Source organism: Tetrao urogallus, assembly GCF_951394365.1.
Source record: "Tetrao urogallus genome assembly, chromosome: 1".
In the NCBI taxonomy this organism is placed as follows: domain Eukaryota; kingdom Metazoa; phylum Chordata; class Aves; order Galliformes; family Phasianidae; genus Tetrao; species Tetrao urogallus.
In genome coordinates, this window is record NC_136813.1 from 148,769,941 (window position 1) to 148,795,460 (window position 25,520).

Sequence of the window (25,520 nt, forward strand, 5' to 3'; positions counted from 1 at the left end):
CGAGCCCTGGGGAGGACGGGACGCCTTCCACTGCTGCCGCGGCGACCACAAAGTCCCGAGCGGGCGTCCGCCGGCACCGCGCTCCTTCCCTCGCGCCGGGGCGGGCCGCGGGGCGGGGCAGCGCGGGGCGGGCGGCGGCGGGGCGCGGGGTGCGGGCGGCGGGCGGCGGGGCCGCGCGGGGCGCTGATGCCGCGCAGGGCCGGGCGCGCCGCGGGGCGCGCGGGGCGGGCGGCGGCGCCGCGGCCGGGGTTCGGCCATGGGGAGCGGGACGAGGCTGCCGCTGCTGCTGGTCGTGCTGCCGGTGGTGCTGCTGGGCGCTGCAGGTGAGCCGCGAGCGGCGGGCGCTCTCCGTTTTCTGCGGGCGAGCGAGCTGGGCGCGGGCGTGTGCGCACCTACGTACGCGTCCGTGGATACGCGGGCGTGGATGGCTGTGCGGCTGTGTGGCGGCGGACGGCGGGGCTCCGTGCGCTGAGCTCCCGGAGCGAGGGGAGCGTTACGCGGCTTCACCCACCTCCCACCGGATCGGCCCGCGGTGCGGTCCCGGAGCCGGTCGGGTTTGCGTAACGCTGCCCTGGAGGTTTGCGAGCCGGGCGCCAATGTGCCGCTCTATAAAGGAGAAAGAACCCAGATGGGAAACAAACGTCTCACGGAGTGCGAGTTACGAGTGAAACTTTGCAAGGCAAGTGTCGCTAAAATGCTTAAGCAGGAAGCATATGATTTTCCATGGATGTTTTACAGGTGAGTCATGGTGTTCGCTGCATGCTCTTACTCAGTGTTAAAGAACCCAGCCCGGTACCATGTGCAGCGCAGAACGGGGCTGTTCAGACGGACAGATCCATCTGGGCAGTCGGGAGAAGCCCCTTTCCCAGGGCTGCGGTGTGGAAAATCCTTCTGCCCTCATCTATTCTTTCACCATATTCCTGGGCCAGGCGGCAGCACACAGGAAAGCTGTCACTTTTCGTAACACGCGGTGCTCCGTGGCCATCATGCAACTGCTAACCCGAGGGAAAACAAATGCCCTTCACAGGGGTTTCTTCTCCTCCCTACTGGGGTCTGTATGCAGCAGCTTTCCTTCCCCAGCCCTGCTGAACCCAAGTCCTTGGTCCCAAACCTGCAGGTGAGGAAGGGACCCCATATTCCTAGCCCACAGATGGCTCGGACTGGGGCTGGAGGGTGCTGGGAGCCAAATCCCTTCAGATCCCAAAACCTCAAATGGGAATTTGGGAGCCAGCCCTCCTGGCAATGCTGTGCCCCAGCACCAGGACAGCCCCTGAGAAGTCTGCCACTGATCTGAGCATCCCCACACCTCTCTGAGAACAATCACTGTCAAGGTACAGGGAAACTAAAAGGATGCTATGAACACAAGCAAGGATCCTGATCTGGCTCCAGGTGCTAGCTGAGCCCTGTTGCATTTTCCCTATCCCAAACCCCTGTTCTGATCCAGCGCTCAGTCAGTGATCACTTGTTTGTTGACAGTGAGCTGCACTGTGCTGCATGTAGCCAAAGGATCCAGGAAAGCAGCTAGACACGTCAATTAGGCCAGCTTGTGGCAAGCCTACCTGATAATATGGTAATTGCAAACACTGAGCGACCCCTCGGGAGAGCCGTGTGGGTTAGTTAATGTTTGCACAGTGCTTTGGAAAGTGTCTTCAGGAGATGTATGTGTGTTTTACAGCTATGTTTGTTTGCTTTTCTAGAGTAGATGGGTGCTGCGCAGTTAATATTGATGGTTTTGTGTTTGTTAGGAAGCTAAACTCACTGCTTGCTAGAAGTGCCCAAGGCTTCTTGCCTAAAGTGGTGCAGGGACTGAATTCAGGAGTGCTCTGCAGCAGGTGTGTTACAAGCAGCAGTCTGCATCTGTTCTAAATAACAGCACAGGAACCCACACAGATCAGCGGTGATAAAACTGTGCTGTTTCCAGAGCACTTTGTAAGGGGCAGGAATAGGGAAATCCATCAGGCTCTGAAGGCTTTGTCTCTGCTAGTGGGTAATGTAGCTTAATTGCAGCTATGACACTGTAAGTGAATGCTGAATAAACCCCAAATAAAGGATTTATTGGATGCTAAACTGAAATGACCTTTGGACATAACAAAAAAACGCCAAGATGCCACAGTAATTGGTGCACAAAGCTGATTGTGTATGATTGGCACAGCGAGAAAGAAGACATTATGCACCTTGGATGTTTTGGCTGCCTGCATGCGAGTCATCAGAGCTTTGTTTTTAAAATTATTTTTTAACATATTAAGCAGTTATGGTTAATAAAATACAGCCTTGACCTGCTGCTACACTTGTTAATAAGGAGGTGGGGACCCCTCACCAAACGCTCTTGAGCCAGGCAGATTGCTCTGCGGAAAGTTTCACACCAAACCCCGCAGTGATTTTGTTTTCCTTTGCCACTTTTGCTGTGATTTTTAAATTGATGAGGCTGCCAGAGTGACTTGCACACAAACCACAGCGGCTCAGCTGTAAGGCAGCCTGCCAGCACCATTTCAACCAAGGATTTATTTCCCCCTGCTTTACACACTTTGGTGTCAGGCTTCCAAACCTCAGCAGTGTTTTGATTCAACTTCTATGGCAGTTCGGGACTGCGGGGAGTTTTGGGGTAGGAACAGAGGGGTTGGAAAGGGCTGTGAAGGTTTGGGGTCAACACTTGGAGGAAGTGCTCGGACCAGGACCCAGTTCTTGTGCTCCTGCATGGAGAGATGCAGATGGCACGTGCCACAGAAACTCTCTGCTTTCCTCCTGCCTTTCCCTGTGCCTAAGACCACCTGGATCCTCTCATGGCCGTGGGATGGGGCTGCCGCTGCCCCTGAGCCTTTCTGCATCCCCACCTGGCTCCAGAGTGGGAAGGTGAGGTGCAGGCCTCCCTCCTCCTGCCCTCGCTTTCCTCATCTCTTTGCAGTTCTCGCTGGGGATTTTCCCATGCGCAGGGAAGCCCTGAGGGCTTTAATTTTACTTTGTTTTGCTATTTTAGGCACGCTATGCTCCACGAAGGAGCGCACTACACAGAGGTGCAGCTCTTGTGGGGTTGATGGGCACTGGGTACGCAGCTGTGTGCCTGTCTGGCACGCAGCCCACGTGGGTTGGTGAGCAACCCTGAAATGCATGCCATGGTCTCATCGCTTTCTTTCCAGGCCTGGGCAGCGCAACCAGTGCAAGCAGCCCATGCGAGAAGGCTTGCAATCCCCGGCTTGGCAACCTGGCGCACGGGCGGACGCTGAGAACGGAGACGGCCTGTGGGAGCCATGCTGCCGAGCCTTTCTGCGCCTACACCGAGGATGCCACGCTCCGCTGCAAGCCCCCCACCTGCAGCCATTGCAGTGGGGCCCACGCAGGGCTGGCACACCCTCCCGCTGCCATGGCCGACTCCCCTTTCCGTCAGCCCCGCACCTGGTGGCAGGCGGCCGGGGACGCCCCTCAGGAGACCATCCAGCTGGACCTGGAAGCCACCTTCTACTTCACGCATCTGATCCTGGTCTTCAAATCACCCCGGCCGGCGGCCATGGTGCTGGAGCGCTCACGGGACTTTGGCAAGACCTGGCAGGCCTACAAGTACTTTGCCACCAACTGCTCGACGGCCTTCGGGCTGGAGGACGACATGGTGAGAAGGGGAGCCCCATGCACATCCAGATACTCCAGCCCCTTCCCCTGCACTGGAGGAGAGGTGAGTGGGGAAAAAAAGCAAGGAGAAAGATCCCGTTTGCTAAGAGGAAGAATGCATGTGAAAGAACAGGTTATTTTTGGTATCAGAAATGGCAGGTCATAAATTGCACATCTGGAGGTGCTACAGGCAGCCTGCTGCCAGCATGCCAAAGCCATGATGTGGGGCTGGGCATCCTGCTTAGTGGCTGCTCATGGAGTCCCTGCTGGGAAGGGTCCCCCAGGGTCCAGCCCAGCCTTGAGGCAGCTCCCTCTTGTGGCCTCATTCCGTGAACCTGTCTGAGTGGGAAATCAAATGGGTGCCACAGTGCAGAGAGGGGCAAATGTGGATCGTGAATTAAGGTGTCAGTTCTCCACTAGTTATTACCGACAGATTGTGTTTTCTGCTGATAACGTGATCTGAGGTGAAGGTCCCGTCTTTGGAGTCATGTCTAATAATCCCCTGTTCAGAGTTATTTGCGGCTTCTTGGCTGGCCAGAGAAAGTAGTATCTTCTTCTTCTTCTCCATCTCTTCTCTCCTGCCCCAGAAAGCAGACTGAACTTCCCTAGAAAGGGACACTGGGGCTTACTAAGAAGGTGGACCTGCAGGAGAAGCAAGGACACACCCTGTGGGAATTGTCATGGTCCTCAGCACTCCTGCAGCCCATGACCTCAGCACCCCAACCACCAGTCAGTACCATCCTGCAACAGGATGGCACTGATGTTTGTAGCTCTTAGGTCAGCAAGCAGGATGTGTCTGAGGTACTGAGTACACAAGTACACTCCTTTGTCAGCTTTCCCAATGGCTGTTCTCAGTGATGAGAAACTCAAGAGTGTCATTTGGGGCGATACTTGCCCTGTTGGTCTTAGGTCGCCACAGTCACCCCATAATGTGTCTGCACCAGGGCTATGTCTGGCAAGCACCTGTGCAAGTCCTTGCCTTGCAAATCCCTCAGCAGGTTGGTGCAGTGTGTGGGCATGGCGGGCCTCTTATATGTCAAAATCAGTGCCTATTTTCAAAAAGGAAAGAAATTTGGTATTGTTTGATGCGTCTGCGGTAGCCAGCTGCAAAGCAGGCTATTTGCTCAACTTGCTCCTGCAGGACCTCTTCTGGCAGTGCCTTAGTTTGTGTTATTGCAAAGAAGCTATAAAAGTCAAGATTGTTTAATTATTCCAGGGCTTAAACAAATGTTGGGTCCAAGAGGCTGGAGCTTGTAGGGTTTTATTTATATGGCACGTTTCAGTTCCCTTGTATTTACCTGCAAAGCAGTAATGGCAGCTTTCTGGTGACCAGATGGCAAGCATGCATGCCTAGCAAATATCACATTTAATTTATTACACTGCTACATTCCAGCAATTACTCCTAACTGCCAATAGCAACATGGATCTCACCTAAAGAAACATCGGAGTTTTGTGTTCTGTTTGGAGTTATGTAGCACTTTACTCCCACTTCTGGCAGCACCTCATTCCTGACATATGGAAGCAGTAATTTCACTGAAACAGTGGTTTTAAATATGCAGTCATCTGGGATGTCCAACGGTATTATTTAACTGCAGCTCAGTTACCGCAGTTTTCTTTAAAGCACAAACATAAGTTCCCTAAGTGCTACTGGATTTCTTTTTAAGCTTTTGATGGTATTTTTTAGCACAGTGTAACAACCACAGCCCGTGACCAGGCTGTGTATCACACCATCTACGTACCGCTTTCTCCTTCAAATATTTCAACACCCCATGTGCATCTTCAGGTGCAGGGTCAGGGCTTGCAGGTTCTGGCAGCACTCCACAGAACAGAGGGGTTTCTGCTTGCTGCTGCCCATCCCCCAGGATGAGCAATTTGCAGAGCTGCAGGACATGGCTGCCCACCCTAAAACACCACAAAGGTACCAATCTGCTACACTGTGCTTCTATAAATATGGAAAAATCAGGCTTTTTTCATCCCCAACCAGTATATGGCACAAGAAAGATGACAGAATCATAGAATCATTAAGGCTGGAAAAGGCCACTAAGATCATCCAGACCAACCATCGGCCCATCCCCACCATGCCCACTGGCCATATCCCTCAGTGACATGGTTTTTGAACCCTTCCAGGAATGGTGATCCACTACCTCCCTGGGCAGCTTGTGCCAGCGCCCAACCACTCTTTTGGAGAAGAAATTTTTTCTAACATCCAACCTGAACTTCCTGAGGTGCAACTTCAGGTCATTCCATCACATCTTGTTGTCATGCCACTGTTACCTGGGTGAAGAGGCCAACCCCCACCTCACCACAACCTCCTTTCAGGTCATTGTAGAGAGCAATAAGGTCTCCCATGAGCTCCTCTTCTCCAGACTGAACAATCCCAGTTCCCCCAGGCACTCCTTGTAAGACTCATGAGTCCTAAAAGTGTGAGGAGAGAATGGTGCTTAACACTGCACAGAATACTACCATGCAAGTAATGTCTCTTATTTAGTGATGGAGCGCAGCACATACCCAAGCCATCCATGGTTACGTGGAAAGAGTGACCAAAATATGTATTGGAGCATATGACACAAGACAGATGTCATAAGCATGAAACATGCTCATTGGAAAGAATTATCCGGTGCTGTTTTATTTTCACATAGTTACCAGAAGAGAGATTCTCATCCTTTCAGCAACACGATGCCATGGTTTGGGGTTTTAAAGGCACTGTCACCAGAATTAAGCAGAATTAATGCAGGAGCCAAACAAAACATCTGACTGAAGACTTTCCCCATGCTTAATTCAGTGGATTGTTTCACAACAGTGATCCTCGTCACCTACATGCAGAAACCTCTAGGTGCTGGCCTGTTGTTATCATTGTTACAGCAGGAAGGCTAGGGCCATATTTTAGCATGGGTTGTACAAATGTGCTACAAATCCAGGGTATTTTTTGCATTTTTCCAGGATGTAACCCTTCAACCATATTCCTGCAAGGGAAGTCCGAACTGGATTCACCAGCCAAATGTAACCTAAGTAAATAAGATGCAGAAATAAACTCCTTCAGCCCTGTGCTCTGTTTTATTAGTACACAGAAAAGGCTATCTTCCCTCCCATACTTTGGATCAGATTTATGTTTCTTGCCTTACAAACTAATCCTAAATTTATCCCTGACTAGAGATCACTGCTAAGGGCTTGTCTAGAGGAGGCCCTTAGCAGATGTTAATTCTTTAACTGTGAGTGAGAATGACTGTCCACTCTGCAATGCAATTATCTCATTTACTTTAAATTCCCATCTGTGGTCAATTCAGATTAGCTCGCCTGAGTGTCCCCATTTAGACAGTCTCTGGCATAAAAGGACTTACTGAAGCAGAGTCTCCTTGACAAGATTTTAGTAAATTAGCAACTTATTTGAGTGTTTATCTATTCAGAATACCGCTAATAAATCACTTTGAGACTTCAGCCATTGTTGCTATGTGTTATTAATAGGAGAGGCGTACTTGCAGCCTGACTGTTTTCCAGCAGCAGATTCTAACACGCTGCTTGCTGATGTTTGAAACATCACATGCTGCTGTTTTACTGTGGGGTGTGTGTGTGTCTTGCTGAGCATCATATTGATCTCATGTGCCTTCTGTAGCAGAAAAACCTTCCAGGACCTTGCCTCACACTTACTACATGCAGCCTGCCTCTGTCCTGAAGGATCTGCACAGCAGCCCTAGTGGTTCTACCTGAAATTAACTGTATAGAGCAAAACTAGGTTCGGTCCTACTCTTGATTAATTTGACCCTGATAGACGCTGAGCAGTTGCAACACTCAATGACACAAACAGGAGTTAAAGGTGCTTGGTGACTTTTATTTTGAGCCCCTAATTTTGGGTTATAGGAAGAATCTGCCCATCCTGAGCTTATTTTAAGCTTATGTCAATGATGTGTTGTAGGGACCTGAAAATCCCAGGCTTGCTAGCTGGTAGTTTAGTGCAGGACATACTCAGGTGGAAGCAGGAAACCTAAATTTAGTTTTCACTTGTGCCTGAGTGGACTCAGGACAAAGGCAGCTCTGGGCCTGTGCAGATGTGAAGCTTTGGTACTCAGGGAGTTGTACCATGAAAGATACCTTTCTTCAGAGCCTGGGCTCCGCCAGGGGTGAGGGCAAGAAGCTTCTCAACCTGCCCAGCTATCCTCCCCTTGATTCCTTCTTTGCAGCCAGCCCACAGCAAGGTCTCATCGTTTCCTTTTCTCTCTGGCTGTCCGAGGCTTTTTGGCACACAGAATTTGACCCTCCGCTTGCTATTGCTATTGCTAGCTATTGAAATGCAGCCACCTCCAGGATGGAGCATAGTCAGTGCTTAATAGTGCATGCCGGCACTCTATTTAGAAAAGCAAGTTTCTAACTACTGCAGATCAAGGCTTCTAGATTGGCCTCCAATTATGGCTAAATTATGACTAGACTGCCTAAAACAAATTATTCCTGGGAGGGGGCTGTGAAAGAGAATAAATTCTATATTGTAGGCTGCCAGCAAGAGAAGGAATGGGCTCCAGGGCTCAGTTTTCCAAAGTTATGTTTTTATGTAGGCATAGAAGAACACTGTACTCATGTGAAGCAGAAGGGATTTGGATAGGGAAAATTTAATTCCCTGAACTGGCATCTGGCCTCATTAGCAAGGCTATTGCTTCCCTTGAGAAAAGGCCACAGGCTCCTCTTGCAGCACTGCTCCCTGCTGCTCCATTTCACTGCTCCTTACTGGCGTGCAGGGAAGACTGGCTTACTTGTTCAGCTCCCAGCTTGCTGGCTGTGAAGCAGGGGTTGCTGTACTTCTCTTTGGGCTTCCTTGGTACTAATGGTTACATGGAAAGAGTGTAACCAAAAGCAGTGAATGGCTGCATCTCAGGAGCCTTGGACCAAAAGCTCATGGACTTAATCTAAGATTAATTGGCATGCACAGTGAGTAATAGCATGAAATTTCCGTTCTAGAAGCATCCAAAATCCTACTCAAATGGCAGAATCTGAGGATTCTGCCTGGGCAACTTTTCCAGGAAGAAATCAGTGTCCAAAACAGGCTTACACAAGCCATTCACTGTGCTGCGTCCCCGTGCCCCATCACCATGTTTGAAGTCTACAGCCTCAGGGTGAAAAGGGAATGCTGTTTCTCACGGCCTTTTGGACTGTACCTGTTTGCATACAATTCAGACAGGTGTTCTTTTTCCCAAATTGAAGTTTAGCTCATAGACGCTGGATGGTTTCCACTGCAATACCAAGCAACCAGCTCTACAGACACAAAGCCTTTTCTTTATAGACAAAAGGAGTGGAAAAATATTCATGAAGTCGAGTTACGCTTCAGCTGAAAGAAATGCCATCAATGCCTAGCCCTACTGCAGGCATCCATGCTGACACTCTGACCCTTGCAGGCCTTTGTAGGATGCAGTGAGAGGGGCTGTTCTGTGGCCGCAGGGAGACAGCCAGCTGCACGAGCAGGCCCAGTGCTCTCCCTGCCTTGCTGGACACAGCTCCATGTTCTCTTGGTCTTCCAGGTTTTCTGCCTGTTAGAAGAGTGAGAGTGGTGATTAGGAAAAATAAAGCCATCGGAGAATAAACTCAGTTCATGGAGAAGCGCTGTTAGCTGAGGTGAAGGAATCCTAATGTTTCGAGCTGTTTGCACTGAAGAGAGATTTTTGTGATAAGAACGTTACTTCTGTGATCATCACTTGACTAAAGACAGCAATGACTCTGCAGTGTTTCCTTTTCATCTGAAGAAACTGTGCAGTGGGACTTTGAAGAGGAGCTGAGAAGATGGCTCTCATTTGGCTGATTATTGCCAGAGACATCCAGGATCCTGGAGGAACCCTGGTCCTTACCTTGTTCTCCCTGTACCTCTTCCAGCCCCTCGGTGCTGGCTGCCGTGTATGACCAGGAGCTTTCCCAGACAACTTCTCAGTGTTGAGAATGGCAGAGCAGCGCCTTGAGTTTCCCCAAGCTGTCTTGAATATAGATTAACCTGCCAAGACTCCCACGAGGGCCAGTTATTTGAAACAGCTGGATTTTCCTTCTGAAGTCTTTGCAAGATTGTATGATTCCTGGATGATGAGGCAGGGAGTCATTTGCTTTGTTTTATGTGCTACAAAAGATTGCAGAAGGGCTGCAGGCACGGGCCAAATGCTGTCCATTGTCAGAGTATGAGAAGTAGCTGCAGGAAAAGCTGCAGGAAAGCCACTTCTCCAGCACCTCAGTAGCTACTGTCAGTGGTATACAGCAGGTTTCTGTGGCCATTATTTACAGTAGCCACCGAAGAGCCTTTTTTCAGCATAGGGTTGTTGCAGTGGGCGTAGCACGTCATAGATACACGAGGCTTTCTCTCTTAATAGTTCTTCTGCTTGGTGTCAGGGTAATACGTCACATAACAGAGGGACCAGCTCTGGGGCTCCAGCAGCCACCTGTACAGGGAGACCTGTACACCAGCTCAGATTTTGCTGTTTTCCTTGTTTGTTGGCTGTTTCCTTTCTTGTTTTCTTCTTTCCATGTGTACGTGCTCATTGACTCCCCCATCCATTTACTCCTTCTGTGCCATTTCTGCTGTTGCTGTTTTGCAGACCATCTCCCAGTGCCTTGCAGGCTCAACATGACAAGTTTGAGTCAGGGCTGTTGGGAAGCTCAAGCCCAGCACCTCAAGTAGGACACAGGGTAGCAAGTTCCTACACCCTGCCCCACGGGTGCCTGTTTCTTCTGTAAGTGTCTCTTAAGTATCACAAGTATAAGTGACCTAAAGGGCTGACTTTGTCACCACAGTCACTTGCATCTTGACAAAGACTCTTGGTGGGTAGAGGCTCTGGTGGTCCATGGCACACTGTGACTCATCTAGGCAGCTTTACTGGCAGCAAATCTGTATCGGTTTTGTTGACTTCCTCAGGCCACTTTGACTTCAGAGTCTACTGTGTTGTTCTCAGCATCATTCATTAGCATTTTCCTTCCCACTGTGGATATATATATAAAGATGCCCTTTCATTGCCTTTCGAGTGTAAACATACTAGGGTACTTCTTGCAAAGGGACTTTTATGTATTTATAAATCAAGGTCATTGTGGTGCAGGCGGTTACTTGAGTGCACCCTGCTCAGAGCCGCTGTTTTATTTATATTCAGGGCTACTTTTTTGCATCTGAGCAATGGTAAGTAGCTAAAGCTTCTTGTGCCGCTTAAGCAAAAAAAAAAAAAAAAAAAAAAAAAAGTGAAATAATCAACAGATCAAGAGCTCCTCATGACAGCCTGTGAGGAAATGGGAATGCTGTGAAAATTTATTAGGGGGTGTCAGCTTTGCCATGTGCCCAAACTACGGAGAACTTGGCTGAAGAGCAGCCTGTTTGCATTCCACAGCATGCACAGGGCTGGCATTGGAGCTAGCACCTGGCAGTGGGCACTGCACCAGGCTCACTGGCACTGAGGGGCATTGCTGTGCTGTTGCCTAACACGAGGATTTCAGCCTGCTTTTCCATTTCTTATTGAAAGCACTGCTTTTTCCTTGGACGTTTTTCATGGGGACAAAAATCCTGAGAGACTTCTCCTCCTACCCAGATGTCCTCAAGCAAGTTTTGTATCACAGCTCTGTTGTTTCATGAAAGCATCATACTTATGGACATGGCATCCAACAGCACAATTAGAAGGTTTAGAAGGAACATTACCCCAAAAATCGCTTGGTATTTTGATTTGAAAACCGATGTTCGTTTTATTTGCCTCCTACTTTGTGACATTTGCTCCTCACATATGAGATAGTTATTTTTAAATGGGAGCTGAGAGAGATTCGGTTCCTGGGACTGTGCTAAAGAAGAATCCCAAACATCTGAAGATTTACAATGAGCTCACAACACTGGGAATGAAAATGCCTTTCTGATAGGGTATATTATGGCACATCCAGCATAAAAGTGCTGTGGGTTTTCAATTTATCACTTCCTACTTGTTCTACAGAATCCAAATGTGTAGTAAGGCATACACAGAGCAGCTGCTGCTGTAGAGATCCTGTCCTCCCACTTCTGATTGTCATGCATGGTGCTGACTATCACGTGGGAGAAGTCGCACCATCTACCTAACACCGTAGTGCTGATTATTGACATATTGTTCATAGGACACATAGAGACAGGCAGCTCTGGTGGCCATGGGGTGCTTCCTGGAGAGGCTCGTTGCATGCAGAATGTCAGAGAGGGCACTCAGGGACACCAGGCTTGCAGCACCCCATGGCCAGGTGCACATGCACAGAGGCAGCTCACTGATCTCAAATCCTGCAGTGGAAAGCTGGATGGAAAAGGCTAGGAGAGGTGAAAGCAGGACGCGGCCCATGTGAGGGTGCCGGGCAGCAGCAGGCCCACCACAGCTGCACGGGGACGTGTGACCTCAGTGATGTGCTGGGATTACTCCGGAAACAGGCTGGGATGAATTGGCAAGGTTAATGACTGAACAGGGAAATCCTGCTGGGAAACACATCCTTGATCTTATTGTGCAGCCTCTGGGGGCTACGGCTCAGTCGGCTGGGACGGAGCAAAGAATCGCTACTTGTATGGCATCTCACATGTTATGACTACTGTTCTGTATTTTATTAAAACAGACCCACTAGCACTGGGGGATGGGGGTGTTTACTGCAGTGGCAGTGCTGAGACTCAGCTCCCCTGCTGTTGTGTGAGCAGTGCAGAGCAGCCGGGGCAACAGGGTGAGCCTTCTCTCTGCAGCCCTTGGGAACTGCAGATAGGGCTCGTGTTTAGCATCACTGTTTTCAAGCAACCATAAAAAGAAATGTTTGTAACGATTTAGGGCCTGAGCTGGAATACTGGCTCCATTGAAATCAGTGGCATAACTCCCCCTGAATTCCACACAGCCGTGGTTTAACTCCCACAGCGTGAAGGCACTTGGGACTACTGATTTCCTCACTGCACTGCCTTTATGAGGGTTACAGGCATCAGTTGCCTGCCTTAAAATGGGATAGATAAATGAGAAAAAGTGAAAATAATCAGAAAAAAATCTGTTGCTGTATCTAGCATAGGTTATTCCCATTTGTGTATTTCCTTCACCACTCCCATCTGAATGAGGATGAGCAAAGAATTCTCTGAGACAAGACTGATGCAATAGCTAGGAAACCAAAATTCTAGTTTTTACTAAAAATTCTCAGCCAGGCATTTTCCATCATCTCCACTAAAAGGGAATCCATGTCTCCAAAATGGAAGTTTTCCAGGGAATTTTTTTTCCATATCTGAAAGCATCTTGTACTCACAGAGCCACAAACAAGTAAATGTGAGCAGAATGACACCGATGTGTGTTCGGGTGAACAGCAGTTTCTGTTTCAGAGGAGAGGTGCAGGGCTGCTTGTTGGGTTCATTTTATTTTAGGAAAGTGGAAAAATAGTTCTATATCCCTGAAAGGGATGAAGAAACACCTTTTGAAAAGTGTCAGTATTTACTAACATCCCCTGTGTGTCTCATTACTTCCACAAGGGATGTACCACCACCCACCTTACTCCTTTGGCAACCTCTCCAAGCCAACTTGCTCCCTTTTGACAGCATTTTTGTAGAATCAGCTAAATGCTTGAGTACCTCGGGGAAGGACTGCTTGTCTGACAACTTTAGGTGGTTTTATACCACTGCTGGAAGCAGTGCACCTACCCACTAGGCCGTGTTGCACTCAAACAGTCAAGCAACTCACTGAACCGGTGCTTGCAAACGTAACTCATAGGTCTTCCGAAGCCAGTCAGTCATTGAAGGGGTATATAGCTATTTAATAAATGTAAACCATAACCTAGATATTTTGGTAACTAATACATATCGAAGATTTGTCATTCCACACCAATGACAGCTGTATGAATGACGTGCTGTTTCTAGTGACACACAGCAGGCAGCTGGCCCAGCAAGATAAAATAAAGCTCTCGAAGAAAATTAGTTATTTTTGTCCAGTGCTCTTGATGTTTCATTTGAGACAATATTTACTTATTCAATCAGACAGAAGTGAAAATAAAGATTGATGAGAAGTGTTTTCTTAACCCTTGGGAGCTCTACTTTTTCTTTCTTTCTTATCTCGGTTTTCTCTACTATCAGCTTGCTGCCACGCCACATCACTTTTCCACTAGGAAGTGGCCTGGGACTGATGGGAGCCAAACATTTGGAAATTTGAGCTTCGTTTGTTAAAAAAATAAGGGGCAGTGGCGGGAGAAGTTGGCAAGGAGTCTTCTACCTGATGTTTGCCGTGAGCTGGTCAGCCGCGGTTAATGGCCAAACGTAGAGTAATGGCCAGCAAAGTTGTAGGGACCAAATTTGTTGCATCAAATGGTGTGAGGGTGTTGCATGCACCTGGGGATGGCCTCACACCGCTAACACCCTCCATTCTGCTCCACACCTCTGCAGGTGATATACCGAGCCCTCTCGCCACCGCATGCTGCCGAGGACCCATACAGCGCGGAGGCCCAGGCGCAGCTGAAGGTGACCAACCTACGCGTGCGGCTGCTGGAGCGGCAGAGCTGCCCCTGCTACCCACTGGAACCGCCTGCCCCACCAGCCCCACACTACGCTGTCTACGACTTCATTGTGAAGGGCAGCTGCTTCTGCAATGGCCACGCCGACCACTGTGTTCCCGTCAGAGGGTTTCGGCCTGTCAGGGCAGCTGGTGCTTTCCATGTGGTACGTACACAGATTTGGTGATGTTAACATTTCTGACTCTCTTCTGCCCACAGATCCTAACTAGCACTATCTAAGAAGTACTAAATGCAGGGCATTTTGATGACAGAGAGGAGCAGGGGACATGCACTTCCCACTGCTCCTGGAGCATTCTCTGATACTGGTTTGGATCGTGAGGCAAAGGGCAGGAGGGCTCCAATTCTCACACCAAGGCTTTCCATTCTACCTCTCAATACTTTCCCTAGACAAAACCCCTGTTTTCTGGTTGTGAGGGGACTCACATCTGAAGGGTCATAAGGTGAAATCCCTTGTGTATGAACAAGAACCAAAGCCCAAAGTGGCAGGCTCACAGAGTCAAAAAATCTCCCAAGGTGGATGAGATCCTTGAGTCCATAAAGATCCTTGAGTCCAAGTCCTGGCTCCGCATAGGACCACCTAAAAATCAGAGCATATGTCTGAGAGCTTTGTCCAGACGCTTATTGAACTCTGGCAAGCTTAGTGCCATGACCACTGCCCTGAGGAGGCTGTTTCAGTGTCCAGCACTCTCATGTTTCCACCCGGCCAGCCTGAGAATGCTCTGACTTCACTGCCCACAGTGCACTGTGCCCTTTCTGCCCCTCCTGGCTTGCCCTGAAGACACTGTCTGTGCTTCCAGAAGAGCCATGGCGAAAGCTGAAGCCGGCAAGTATAGTGCCCTGTACGATGTGAAGAAGGGAAAGATCATAAAAATGTAAGCCAACTACTTGAGATAAGGAGGTCTGGCATCTATCCAGCTCTTCAGAGAGCTCTCATTTCAGTTAAATTATGGTCTAAAACATGAAACAGACATCGTGTTTCCCTTCTAATAGAGCTAGTCTTCCAACATCTTGAAAGTACACAAATTTGAAAGCATGCAGCACTATGATTAATAAGCCTGTTTTGTGTACTGCTGCTCTGGTTTTCACAAATGTTCTCTGAGTGAAAGCCTTTGAAAGAAGCTGTTTGCTTGGGATTGTTTCTGTGTGATACGGTAGCATGGAAGTGTGACCAAGAGCACTGCTGAGAGTTACAGCAGAGCTTGAAGCCAATTATGCGTCTGGTAGAGCTACAGCCTATAGAAATCACAATGCACAGGTAGCAGGTGGTGATGTGGGAAGGAGCCAATGCCAGAATTGCACTGAAAAACAAAACAAGAAATAGCAGCAAGCCTCTGCACCACCCCCTGGGGGAGTGGGAAAGTAAATATCACTTATAAACATGGCATGAGTCCCAAAGGTGACGTCTATGTAATGAGGCTGACTCATTTTGCTGTCCCTCAGAGCTGACTCCGCATGGCCTATGAAGGATGGGCCTGCCTAAGGGCAACCTAGCATGCTTTGCAGCAGGATCCTGCTGGAGGGTCAGGGTGTGATGAGACATTTCCGCCACTAATATTTCCTCACCCACTGCCACTTTTTGCACTGTCAGATCAGGGCAGAAAGACTGCAGAATCTGTGGCTGCTTAGCTGCAATTCAAATTTCTGAAAACAGAGATTTTTAAGAGAAGTGTTTCTGTGTGTTTCACCTGGAAAAAAAGTCAGTCACATTACAGGTAACTCTGAAGATATGCTGTCAGTTATTCATGCATGAGATGAGGACTTCAGGGGTGGCTCTGTGTAACATTTACATGGGGGCTTTCGCAGACCCTTCAGTATAGGACTAGGGACAGCAAAAGATGGGGAATGCATTACCAACTCTGAATGTGATTACAAAATCTGGCTCAGTTCTTGTGCTTATTTTGACCAAAGCACTCCTGATGAGCATCTCGTAACTTAGAGAGTTAGCATCAGATTTTGAGCAAGTTTAAGATTCCTTGTCTTAAAAGAAACCCACCCATGTCCAAAAAAATATATCCGGTTTTTCTCAAACCCCTACTTGGTTTCAGCCCAGAGGCAAAATCCTAGCTGCAGGCTTGTTTTCAGAGCCTGCTCGCCCAGCAGAAGAACCATACGTGATATATTGATGTTTCTGCTGATGGAGGTCATCCTGGTAGCACTTGGAACAGCTGCCAGGCAGATCTGCAAAGCCACCTGAAGCATCTCATCCACCTCCCCAGCAGCCAGAATGAGAGGATCTGTCAAGGCCACCTGGGGATGCAGGGATGCTTCCTGCTGCCTGAGTTTGGGGCCAGCGCATCCCGCTCAGTTCAAGATCTCATCCTGGCCCGCTGCCACAGGATTCCTCCCATCATATGAATTTTTTTCTCAGTGGCTGGGCCATTGTGCTCTGGAGAAAAATGTTCTGAATGGCTGAATGGAGGCTAAGTTTGGGTTGGCCATGTGATCATAAAATCATAGAATAGAATCATAGAATCACCAAGATTGGAAAAGACCTCTAAGATCATCTGGTCCAACTGTCCACCAATATTTCCCACTAATCCATGTATCTCAGCACAACATCTAAACATTTCTTTACTGATAATACTAAACCAGGATATCCTCAGCTGCAAGGGTGGGATGCAAAGAGGATGGCTCTATGAATGGAGAATAGCATGTTTTATCCCAGCAAGAGCAACTGCAGCTCTATCTCTGGGGTGGAATAACCTCCTCTGTGAGTCATATCAGTGCAAAGGTGGACATTACAGACTCTGAACATTCAGTGTAGGAAAAAAGTATTTCACTTAGTCCTAACGGCACCAAGCAACAGCCAGGACCTGACAAAAGTTTCTGTGCCTTTACCACTGTCCAGCTGCAAACCCATCTGTGATCCTCCTCCTTGCAGAAGTTGCTTCATGGACACCACAGAGAAAAGCAATTTTCCTGTCCATCTTTCTTCAATCCAATTCCTCTGACAACTGAGGGGATTGTGGCAGGCCTTGTCCTGCATTCTTTATGCGGGTGATCGCACCAGTGGAAGCCTACGCCTCTCCATGAGATACCCAGTTCTACCAGTTGGAGTTTAGGAGTGGATCAGGCAGGAAGGTTTAGGTAGAGGTGCTTATATGTCTGCTGGATTTACATAAATGAGAAAGGAATTTGTACAGGAAAGCTCTAGGTTTGTTTAAACATCAGAAATGCCATGACAACCTCTAGGTGCATTGTGAGCATGGAAGTGAGGTTGCTGCTCCAGGGGAGTTTCTGTCTTCACGAGTTGCAGAGAGGACCTAGCTACCCTCCAGTAGTGATGAGCACTACTCCTCAGGGTGCAGTAGTGCTGGCTGTCTCGTGTTGTCCACTGGTGTGCCCCAAACAGATGTCAGGGTGGTACATCTACTCTCCCTCTCATCTCCCCTCCTCCCATATCATTTATTCAAAGGGTCCCTATCTATATCATACCAACACTGAACCCAATGCCTGTCAAGAAAAAAGCATGCGTGGACAAGCACACCTAACACCATACCATGCATAATAGTTGGATTGGTGTGTGAGATGGATTACAGGGTGAAACACTGCAGTAAAGAAATGTAAAAAGAATCTGAGAGCAAAGAAATGGATTTACAGGCACAGGAGATGCCCCCTGTTCTTCAGTGGCTGTGTAAAGCCTGGCTTTTGGGGCTGATCTATAGTGCAGGAGCTGCTACATCCATGCATTGAGCTATCGCAGGGTCATGCTGACCAGCTGAAGCACCCTGTTGGCCTGCTTGCCGCAGCAGCAATGGTCATGGTGTAGGTTAGCCTGGACATAGGCAGTAACTTGCAAGTCAGGAATCCAGAGTGAGGAAAAGAAGCCCAGAGGTACCACACCAGGCTTTGCAGCTCTGCCTCAAGGTAAGGACAAGTGTTCACCTGCCTCAGACAATCCCTGGCCTTCTAACATCCAAGTTGTTGTGTAGTTGGCCTGAGTCAACAATCTTGGAAGGCTGTATCCTTGGGGCTTCCTGCTTTTACCTCTGTGAGTTGAGTTACCATCATCAACTGATGGTTTCATTGTCTCATTGATAATACACTATTATTAACTCTTTAACATGCACAGCATTCCCACTACTGCAGTCCTGCTGTGCACACCTGTCATCTTCGTTGAACAAAAAGCCAGAACAAATTCAGCTGTCTCAATTTGTTCTTCCTCCTGTTTTCTCTTTCCCACAATGGCAGTTTCAACAACTGTCTTTGATGAAGACTAGAACCTGGGGATTGAGGTTTGTTTATATATACTTATATATAACCAAAGGACATGGTTTATTGGGAAATTTGCACTGGATGATCTTAGAGGTCTTTTCCAACCTTGGTGATTCTATGATTCTATGATTAAGTGATTTGAACATATCTAAGATGTTCCCAAAGCAATTTGGTGTGGTACTGCTACCTTACCAAATAGGTACTGCTGCAGATATGCTTCTACCCTTCTTTAATAGTCCAAAATGTTGTGTCAGTGTAAGCCAAGGATTTTTCCAGGAGTTGGGCTTTATCTTGTAAGCAGAACAGACAAGCCAGTTCAGGAAACTGCTCAATGAGTGCATTTGAATCAACGTGTGGTTGATATATGCAGGTTGGTCAGTTGGTCTCTCTGGGCTCCTTACATCAGTATTGAATGGGCTGGGTTGGGGGGATGTGCTAAGGCTGGCATACTGAGTACAAGAGCCCTTCTTCGTAGCTGGACAGCAGGAATATCCCTCCCCCTTCCCACGTGGCTAACCCAGTGGCTGTTGTAAATTGTTATTGTGCTGCTGACATCAAAAGACGTTGAAGGTCTTCCCCAGAGCCACTGACAGAAGCCTATTGTACAAGGAATAAAAAACAAAGACAGCCCCCACACCCTGAACAACAAACTTTGTATTCTTTCACAAGAGTGAAATAGGATATGGGAATTTTCTCATGCATAAATTTGGTTGTCTGGTACTTTGGGAAGTAGTACCAGCCTGTGGGCAGAAAACAGCCAGTAGGCATGGTTTCTAAAATTGACACAGTGGCTTGAGTGCAACGCAGTTTAAAAGCCATTGTTAAAGACCAGTATGAATGACGTGCTTTTCCTTTACACTGATATCACGCCTGTTTTCCAAGGAAGTAAAAAAAAAAAAAGATAGAAAAAATGCAATTTTAGCAGTTGCAAGCAAGCAAGTCTATTAAAAGGAGTTTGCTGCTCCCAGCTATTTAGCTCATCTGTGTAGTCTCTCAGGTCTTTGGGACACTGATTGTGTTTTAGTGTGCGTTTGTGCTGGACTCTTTATACAGTGGGAGAGTTCTTGTAATAGAAATGAATTAATATCAGGTGACTGAGTGCCTTTTTTCCTCAGCACAGCATTTCTTTCACTCTGCAACATTTTGGATAAATAGGGTGGAAAGCACTTTGTAAGACTCAACCAAAAAGCCCGCGTATTTGCAATCTGAAAGGAAGTGCTGGAAGGTAATAATTCAGCAACAAAAGGCTATGGAAGGAAGCATGCCCTAGCAACTGTCTTTGTATATAGAAATCAGCCACTCGTTTATCTTGCAGAAGTCAACTTTTGTAACACTGTTTGCATTGTGCCCTCTAACGAGTGACGTTGCGACTGGGCTGTCAAACTAAGAAGGGAAACAGTGTGAAAATGAACAGGGATGTAAAGACCCCGTGACAAAATGAAAAATGGTATGAAAAGGATTTTCTGCTTAACTGAGTCAAGAGCCATGTGAATGCTTAAAGCAGTGAGACACACAGGGAATTGTGTTTGTGTACTTAGCAATGCTCCATAGTGACCCCAAATGGATATGCCTTATAGTTAAATGTAAATCGAGGTGAATGAAAAGGGAGGAAAAACGTGCTCTTTCCACTGTCAGCCCATGTGGGTCCCATTGTGCCTTTAGAAAGATGCTGAGATGCCAGAGAAATGCCCTGGGCTGGTACCACTTTGCCAGGCTGCCACCTCAGTCCTGGTTCCCCAGTGCTCCCCATCAAATCGGGCCTACAGAGGGCACCTGGCCTGGCATCCAGCTCTTGTATGCCCCTCACCTGCTGCCACATTTCTTTTCCTTCTGTTTTCTCTTCTCCTTTCTCCTGTCTTTAGCTGTCACAATATCTCTGGAAAACTCAAAAAATTCTTGTCTGCACATGGGTTACAAGAAATGGCTTGTTAGTATTCAGCTCCTTTGTTGTTTCCAACACATAAAAACCTTTTATGTCATGCTGGAATTATGTAGAAGAAAAAAAGAGATTTTCTTCAATGGAATAAAGCTAGGATGGAAGGGGTTTTAAAGCAGAGCTGTTTTGGGGAATAATCATTATAATGCTATTGAAAGAGAAGAAATACATCTTGCCCAAGGCGAGGTTTTTGAAGTGCTTAGTCTGACTTTTGTTAAATTCGTGGGGGAAAAAAAGAATAGGGAAAAATATATTAACTAAACAGTTGCAGAGAAAAACCAGAGAGCCTTTTTCCCTCCCCTCCACACCTCCTTGGGTCATCACCCTGAGCCCCCAGCCCACCCTGCACCCAGCTGAGTGGCTCTCCTGCTACTTTTCAAGCTTTTCTGTACTACCTCAAGCTTGTCTATAGCACTTGTTTCCTTCTCCTGGGCGCAACGCAATTTGCAAGCAATCAGTACAAGGGGCATCCTGTCCTGCTCTGCCTCAGTGGCTCTCCCAGATTTAACTGATTTCCATTTCCATGCAGCTAGAGACTTGAAGTGAGTGTAAAGCAGGTTGTAACATCAGTTTGTGTAGGCATTTCCCTAAAGAGGGTATATGGGAAGTTTTGTAGAGAAATGTAACTTTAGGAGTGAGGAGTCTGAGAGTTTGAAGAGGAATGTTTAGAAGTGGTAGCAAAAATGAAAATGTGAGAACACGAGACACACTTTGAGAATGAAATATTCCATCTGCAAATTTGTTTTGTTTCTCTCTGTGTTTGCTTCTCATTCTTTCCACACTTTATCACACATATGAGCATATAGGCGACCTCAACTTGATAAGGCAGACAGAGCAAGGAGTATCTGCGGCGAGGCAGAAATAGCACAGAAAGCAATGTTATCTCAGCATTTGCCACTTTAGCTCAGATACTCTTGCATTCTGTTGGATTCTGTCTGCATCTGAATGTTGCTCATACCGTCTGGTTGCTATACTCTTACACTTGCCCCTGCTCTGTGATCCAGACATTCTAATAAAGCAGGAAAGGGCCACTTGAAAGGTTTTTGAAAGATTTCACTATTTGCATTACTGATGAAAACTCTTTCAAGGACTTTCAAGGTCAGTTTTGAAGTGTTGTCTGTTCTGGTTATTTCTGACCCCTGTGAGACATTACCTGAAATGTATTTATTAAAAGGAAACAGCCAGAAAGTCGTCATCAGCGAGGGGCATTTGCAATCTGCATGCGTGTGCACGTACGCAACACACAGGAGTTGTTTACTGCATACTTAAGGTCCTCTCCTCTTCCATTTACTGTCCGTGTTTCTGACAGGAGCAGTTCACGGTGAGTCTCAGCAGCAGCCTATGCATTTATAAAGAGCACTGTTGTGAAATCTGCATCAGACATTGTGGCAGGAGGACGTGATCCCAGTTGTTGCCTCCCCTATATTGTGGCTTTCTCAGCTGGCAAGAGAAGTGGCAGCAGAACAGCAAAGCAGAATGCAGCTGATGAGACCTGCTGATGGGGAGGCTTGCAGCTGAAGTTCCCTGAGTGAAACCAAACAGAGCAAAATGCTTCTGGAGTGAACAGAAGCAGGAACCATTTTACCTGTGACCACAGCATGATGGCCCTCTGGGTTTGACGGCTGCACACAGCACCTGTGCTCCTCGGTCCAGCCCAAGCTGTCAGTGGAACCGCACTGCCAAAGAGCCAGCAGCACAGGCAGCCGGCGCAGTCGCTGTGAGACGCAGCCATCCACCACACTCCCCTGGATGAGGCAGGCCACCAGCCTCTCCAAGGAGCCATGACGACGGTGTCCTCGCTATGAGCTGTGGGCTGGGGCTGAGCGTGCCAAGCTGCAGCCAGGCCGCGCTCCAGCCTCTCCCTCCACTCTGAGCCCAGTGGGCTGGGAGGTGTTCAGCTGCTCCAGAGCTCCATTTCATCATGTCTGGGGGCGGCCGGGCTGCTCTTGCCCTCTGGCTGCGTCCTGTTTTCTTTGCGTTTGCCAGCAGCGTGATTAATGCCAGCAGCTGACAGGGCAGCTGGCACCAAGCTTACCATGCTGTCTTTTCATCTCTAATTACCCCCTTGGACTGTGTTTTCTAGCTGTTCAATTACCTATCTGTCACAAAGATGTCTGACCGTCCCTCATGGTCTTTGTGCTGTCTCTGGATCTTCCCTTGTGCTGCAAAACCTCTGCCTAGGACATTAGGTATCTGTGTCCTGAGGTTCTAATTTCTTTTTTCTTCTGCTTGTTGACATTGGCGATGGACACTGAGGTTGTGACCGCTGCTGCTGCAGTGGTACGTTGGTGTTGTACTGTTTGGGAGGGAGAAAAAAGAAAGGTTTTTCAGTGTTTCCCAAGGATGCTTTGGACCTCGGCTTCTTTTAATGACTCCTGGAAGTCCATGTGGGGATTGGAAACCCCCTGCTAAAGATCCCTATAAACCTCAAAGAAAATTAAAAAAAGAGAAAAAAGAGATGTGATTACATGATATAATGACATATATGACATAGAAATGTTAATCTAACTGAAGGTATAAATGCAGAATACCCACCTTTGGCTGCACCAGTCAGCAGGCCCAGTGCTAGCCTTCCTCCCAGCCTATGTCCTTGCACTGGGTTGACGTCGCAGCCCTTGTGCCCAGGCACTGCTGTGAATGACCTCCACTCTCTTTTTCCCACCAGGTTCATGGGAAGTGCATGTGCAAGCACAACACTGCAGGACCTCACTGCCAGCACTGTGCCCCGCTCTACAACGACCGCCCTTGGCAGGCTGCTGATGGCAAAACTGGAGCCCCCCGAGAGTGTCAGTGTACGTGGCCAGCTTACATGTCATTTCTGTGGGTGGATGAAAACGCGAAGTATCCTCATGCACTTGAATGGCAGATGTGCCATTCCAAAATGTGGTTCAGCTTTCTGCCTCTTTTCTATAAACAATTTTCACTGCTTTAACAAATCTTTCTGTTCTCTTTGGCTTCATCCCAGCGTGCAAGTGTAATGGGCATGCCGACACCTGTCACTTTGACATGGATGCGTGGCTGGCGTCGGGCAACCGCAGTGGTGGTGTCTGCGACAACTGTCAGCACAACACAGAGGGACAGCACTGCCAGCGCTGCAAGCCAGGCTTCTACCGAGACCTGCGAAAGCCCTTCTCTGCCCCAGATGCTTGCAAACGTAAGTCAGCAACCTCTTACTGATGTAAGGCTTCTGCTAAGTAGGAGGCTGTCAAAGGTGAGATCTTCCTGCTCCGACTTGGAGCGATCTTCTTGCTTCAGCGAGGGATGGGAAGCTCACAGCAGTATTCAGTTTTAATTCCCTCATTGATGCTGTTTCCAAAAAGCGATGATGAGATTTGCAGGACAAAAGCCTGCAGATGCTGTTGACAAATCTGTCCCAAGAATCCCTGTAGGCTGGGGACAGGGAAAGAAAGATGATTCAGTGACTCTCCTGCTATTTTTGGAAAGCAAGAGCTGCATCATGCTTGCATGCTTCCTTGTTTAGTCGTTGCCATGACCCCAGAAGCAGGGTGCATTGCCTACGCAGCAGCAGGTGGGTATGGAAGGAGAAGCTGGAACACAAGTGAAGTGACATTGCAGAAGGCATAACACCAGGGGGGCGAGACCAAAGGCAGCCCACATGTGAAAATTAAATCTTTCCCAAGCCAAAGCAGCACTCCAGAATAGCTCCAGGGAATGCTGTAGGCAGTGGTGATGCACCATGGGGCACACAGAATCCCTACAGCACACTGGGGACATTGCACAGCACCTGGCTAAGCCAAATGTTCAGTTTTGCGTCTACTTGCAGGGGCCAGACATTGCCACTTCCATCCTCTCCTGGACTGAGGCTCATCCCTGTGGCGCTTCAAGCCCTCCCAGCTTCTCACAGGGGGCTTTCCCCTTTCTATCACTCACTCTCTGCAAAGAGAAGCAGCCACAGCTGAATTGGCTTTTTTACAGACCTGGTCTCTCTACAAAAGCAGAACTGACCACAGATCTTCATTACTTGTGTAAATAATTATTTCACTGCTGTAGTATGTACACAAGTTTGGTTTTTAGACAGTGGATATAGTTGCTTTTTAAGGTCTCTACATACTTGTGTACAGATCCTTTCCCTTGGTAATTATTGCCAGAACTTATGCAAAGAATTTTTGTTTTAGCATCTTGTTAGTAAAAAACACATTTAAATCCCGCACTTAAACCTCTTGCACTTTTTTCAGTATTTACAAACTTCAGAGTATAAAGTACTCAATCATTCCAGGGAGACAACTTTCCCTGGCAAAGACTGCTTCCATGAAAATGCTGGGAGTATCTGATGCTGTCCCTGCAGAGACTGTGATACTGTGAACACAGAAACCATTTCTCTCTGGGCACTGAAACTCTTCGTCTCCCTAGGACTCTCCATGGTTTCCCTATTGGGTTCCCTCTGGCTGATTTAGGGCTGCCCATGAGGGTGACACTGCAGCCAACCCAACACACCCAATGTGCTGCCTATGAACTCCCTCAGAGCTGCCCTGGCCAGACTGTAGAGCAGGGGTGGTTTTTTCCCCCACCACAGCATTTTCCAGACCCTGCAGCAGGTTAGGGTTATTTGTTGTAGCTCCAGCTGAACAGTGAATGGTTAATGACTGTTAAATTAAATTATATAAGACTGATTACAGCCCTCGGCTGGAACATTTCCAAGGACCGTGCCGTGGTTTGCAGTAACGAGGGACAAGGGGGATGCCCAGTTATTCTTTCAGAAAGGCCACAGCATTGCCTGCTTGCTTCTGGCTCACAGCACTGTTACTGCTCAACTGTGGAGCAGCAATGAAAATTTGAAAATGCCAAAGTCGAAGTAAATAAGAGAGTTGTTAAGCCATAATCTTTAAGGATTCTTTAAAGATTCGTGTTGGTGAAGAGTGTATATTATATTTGCCTAGGAGTGAATGTGCACCAGATAGAAGACATTCTGCCCTTTAAAAGAGCAATCTGATGACTTGCCCCCTGTCATACCTATCTGTCCTTTTCTTTACTTCCCCATGAAGCTTCAGCACCACTACGATTGCAGATAATAAATCAGCTTTTATAATTGGCAAGTTTAATTTTTGCTTTGAAACTGTAGGCTTTTGAGGGTAAATATTTGTCATATCCAAAGGTTAGATGGCAGCTCCAGAAACCACACCAGTGCCAACGGCTAGGGGGCAAAACGCAGCCCACTGGTCTCACTGCCTTTCAGTCCCTATTGGGGTGTGGGGACAGGCAGTTGTTTCTTCACACAGGCACAGAAATCTCATACCAGATGTAACCATGTGGTGCAGTGAGGAGAAGTGCCATTTTTGATGAA

At 47.9% G+C, this 25,520-nt stretch overlaps 1 protein-coding gene across 1 annotated transcript in view; it reads left to right on the forward strand.

Annotated features, from left to right (window-relative positions):
- Window positions 1-256: 256 nt before the first annotated feature.
- The window catches only part of NTN4 (netrin 4), a gene marked incomplete at both ends in the record, with an annotated part of 34,343 nt that continues 9,079 nt past the window's right edge, over window positions 257-25,520 (forward strand). The window contains 5 exons of the mRNA XM_079549583.1: window positions 257-323; window positions 3,135-3,664; window positions 13,940-14,212; window positions 22,884-23,010; window positions 23,184-23,372. Coding sequence (XP_079405709.1) covers window positions 257-323; window positions 3,135-3,664; window positions 13,940-14,212; window positions 22,884-23,010; window positions 23,184-23,372 — 1,186 coding nt within the window. The remainder of the gene's footprint in view (window positions 324-3,134; window positions 3,665-13,939; window positions 14,213-22,883; window positions 23,011-23,183; window positions 23,373-25,520) is intronic.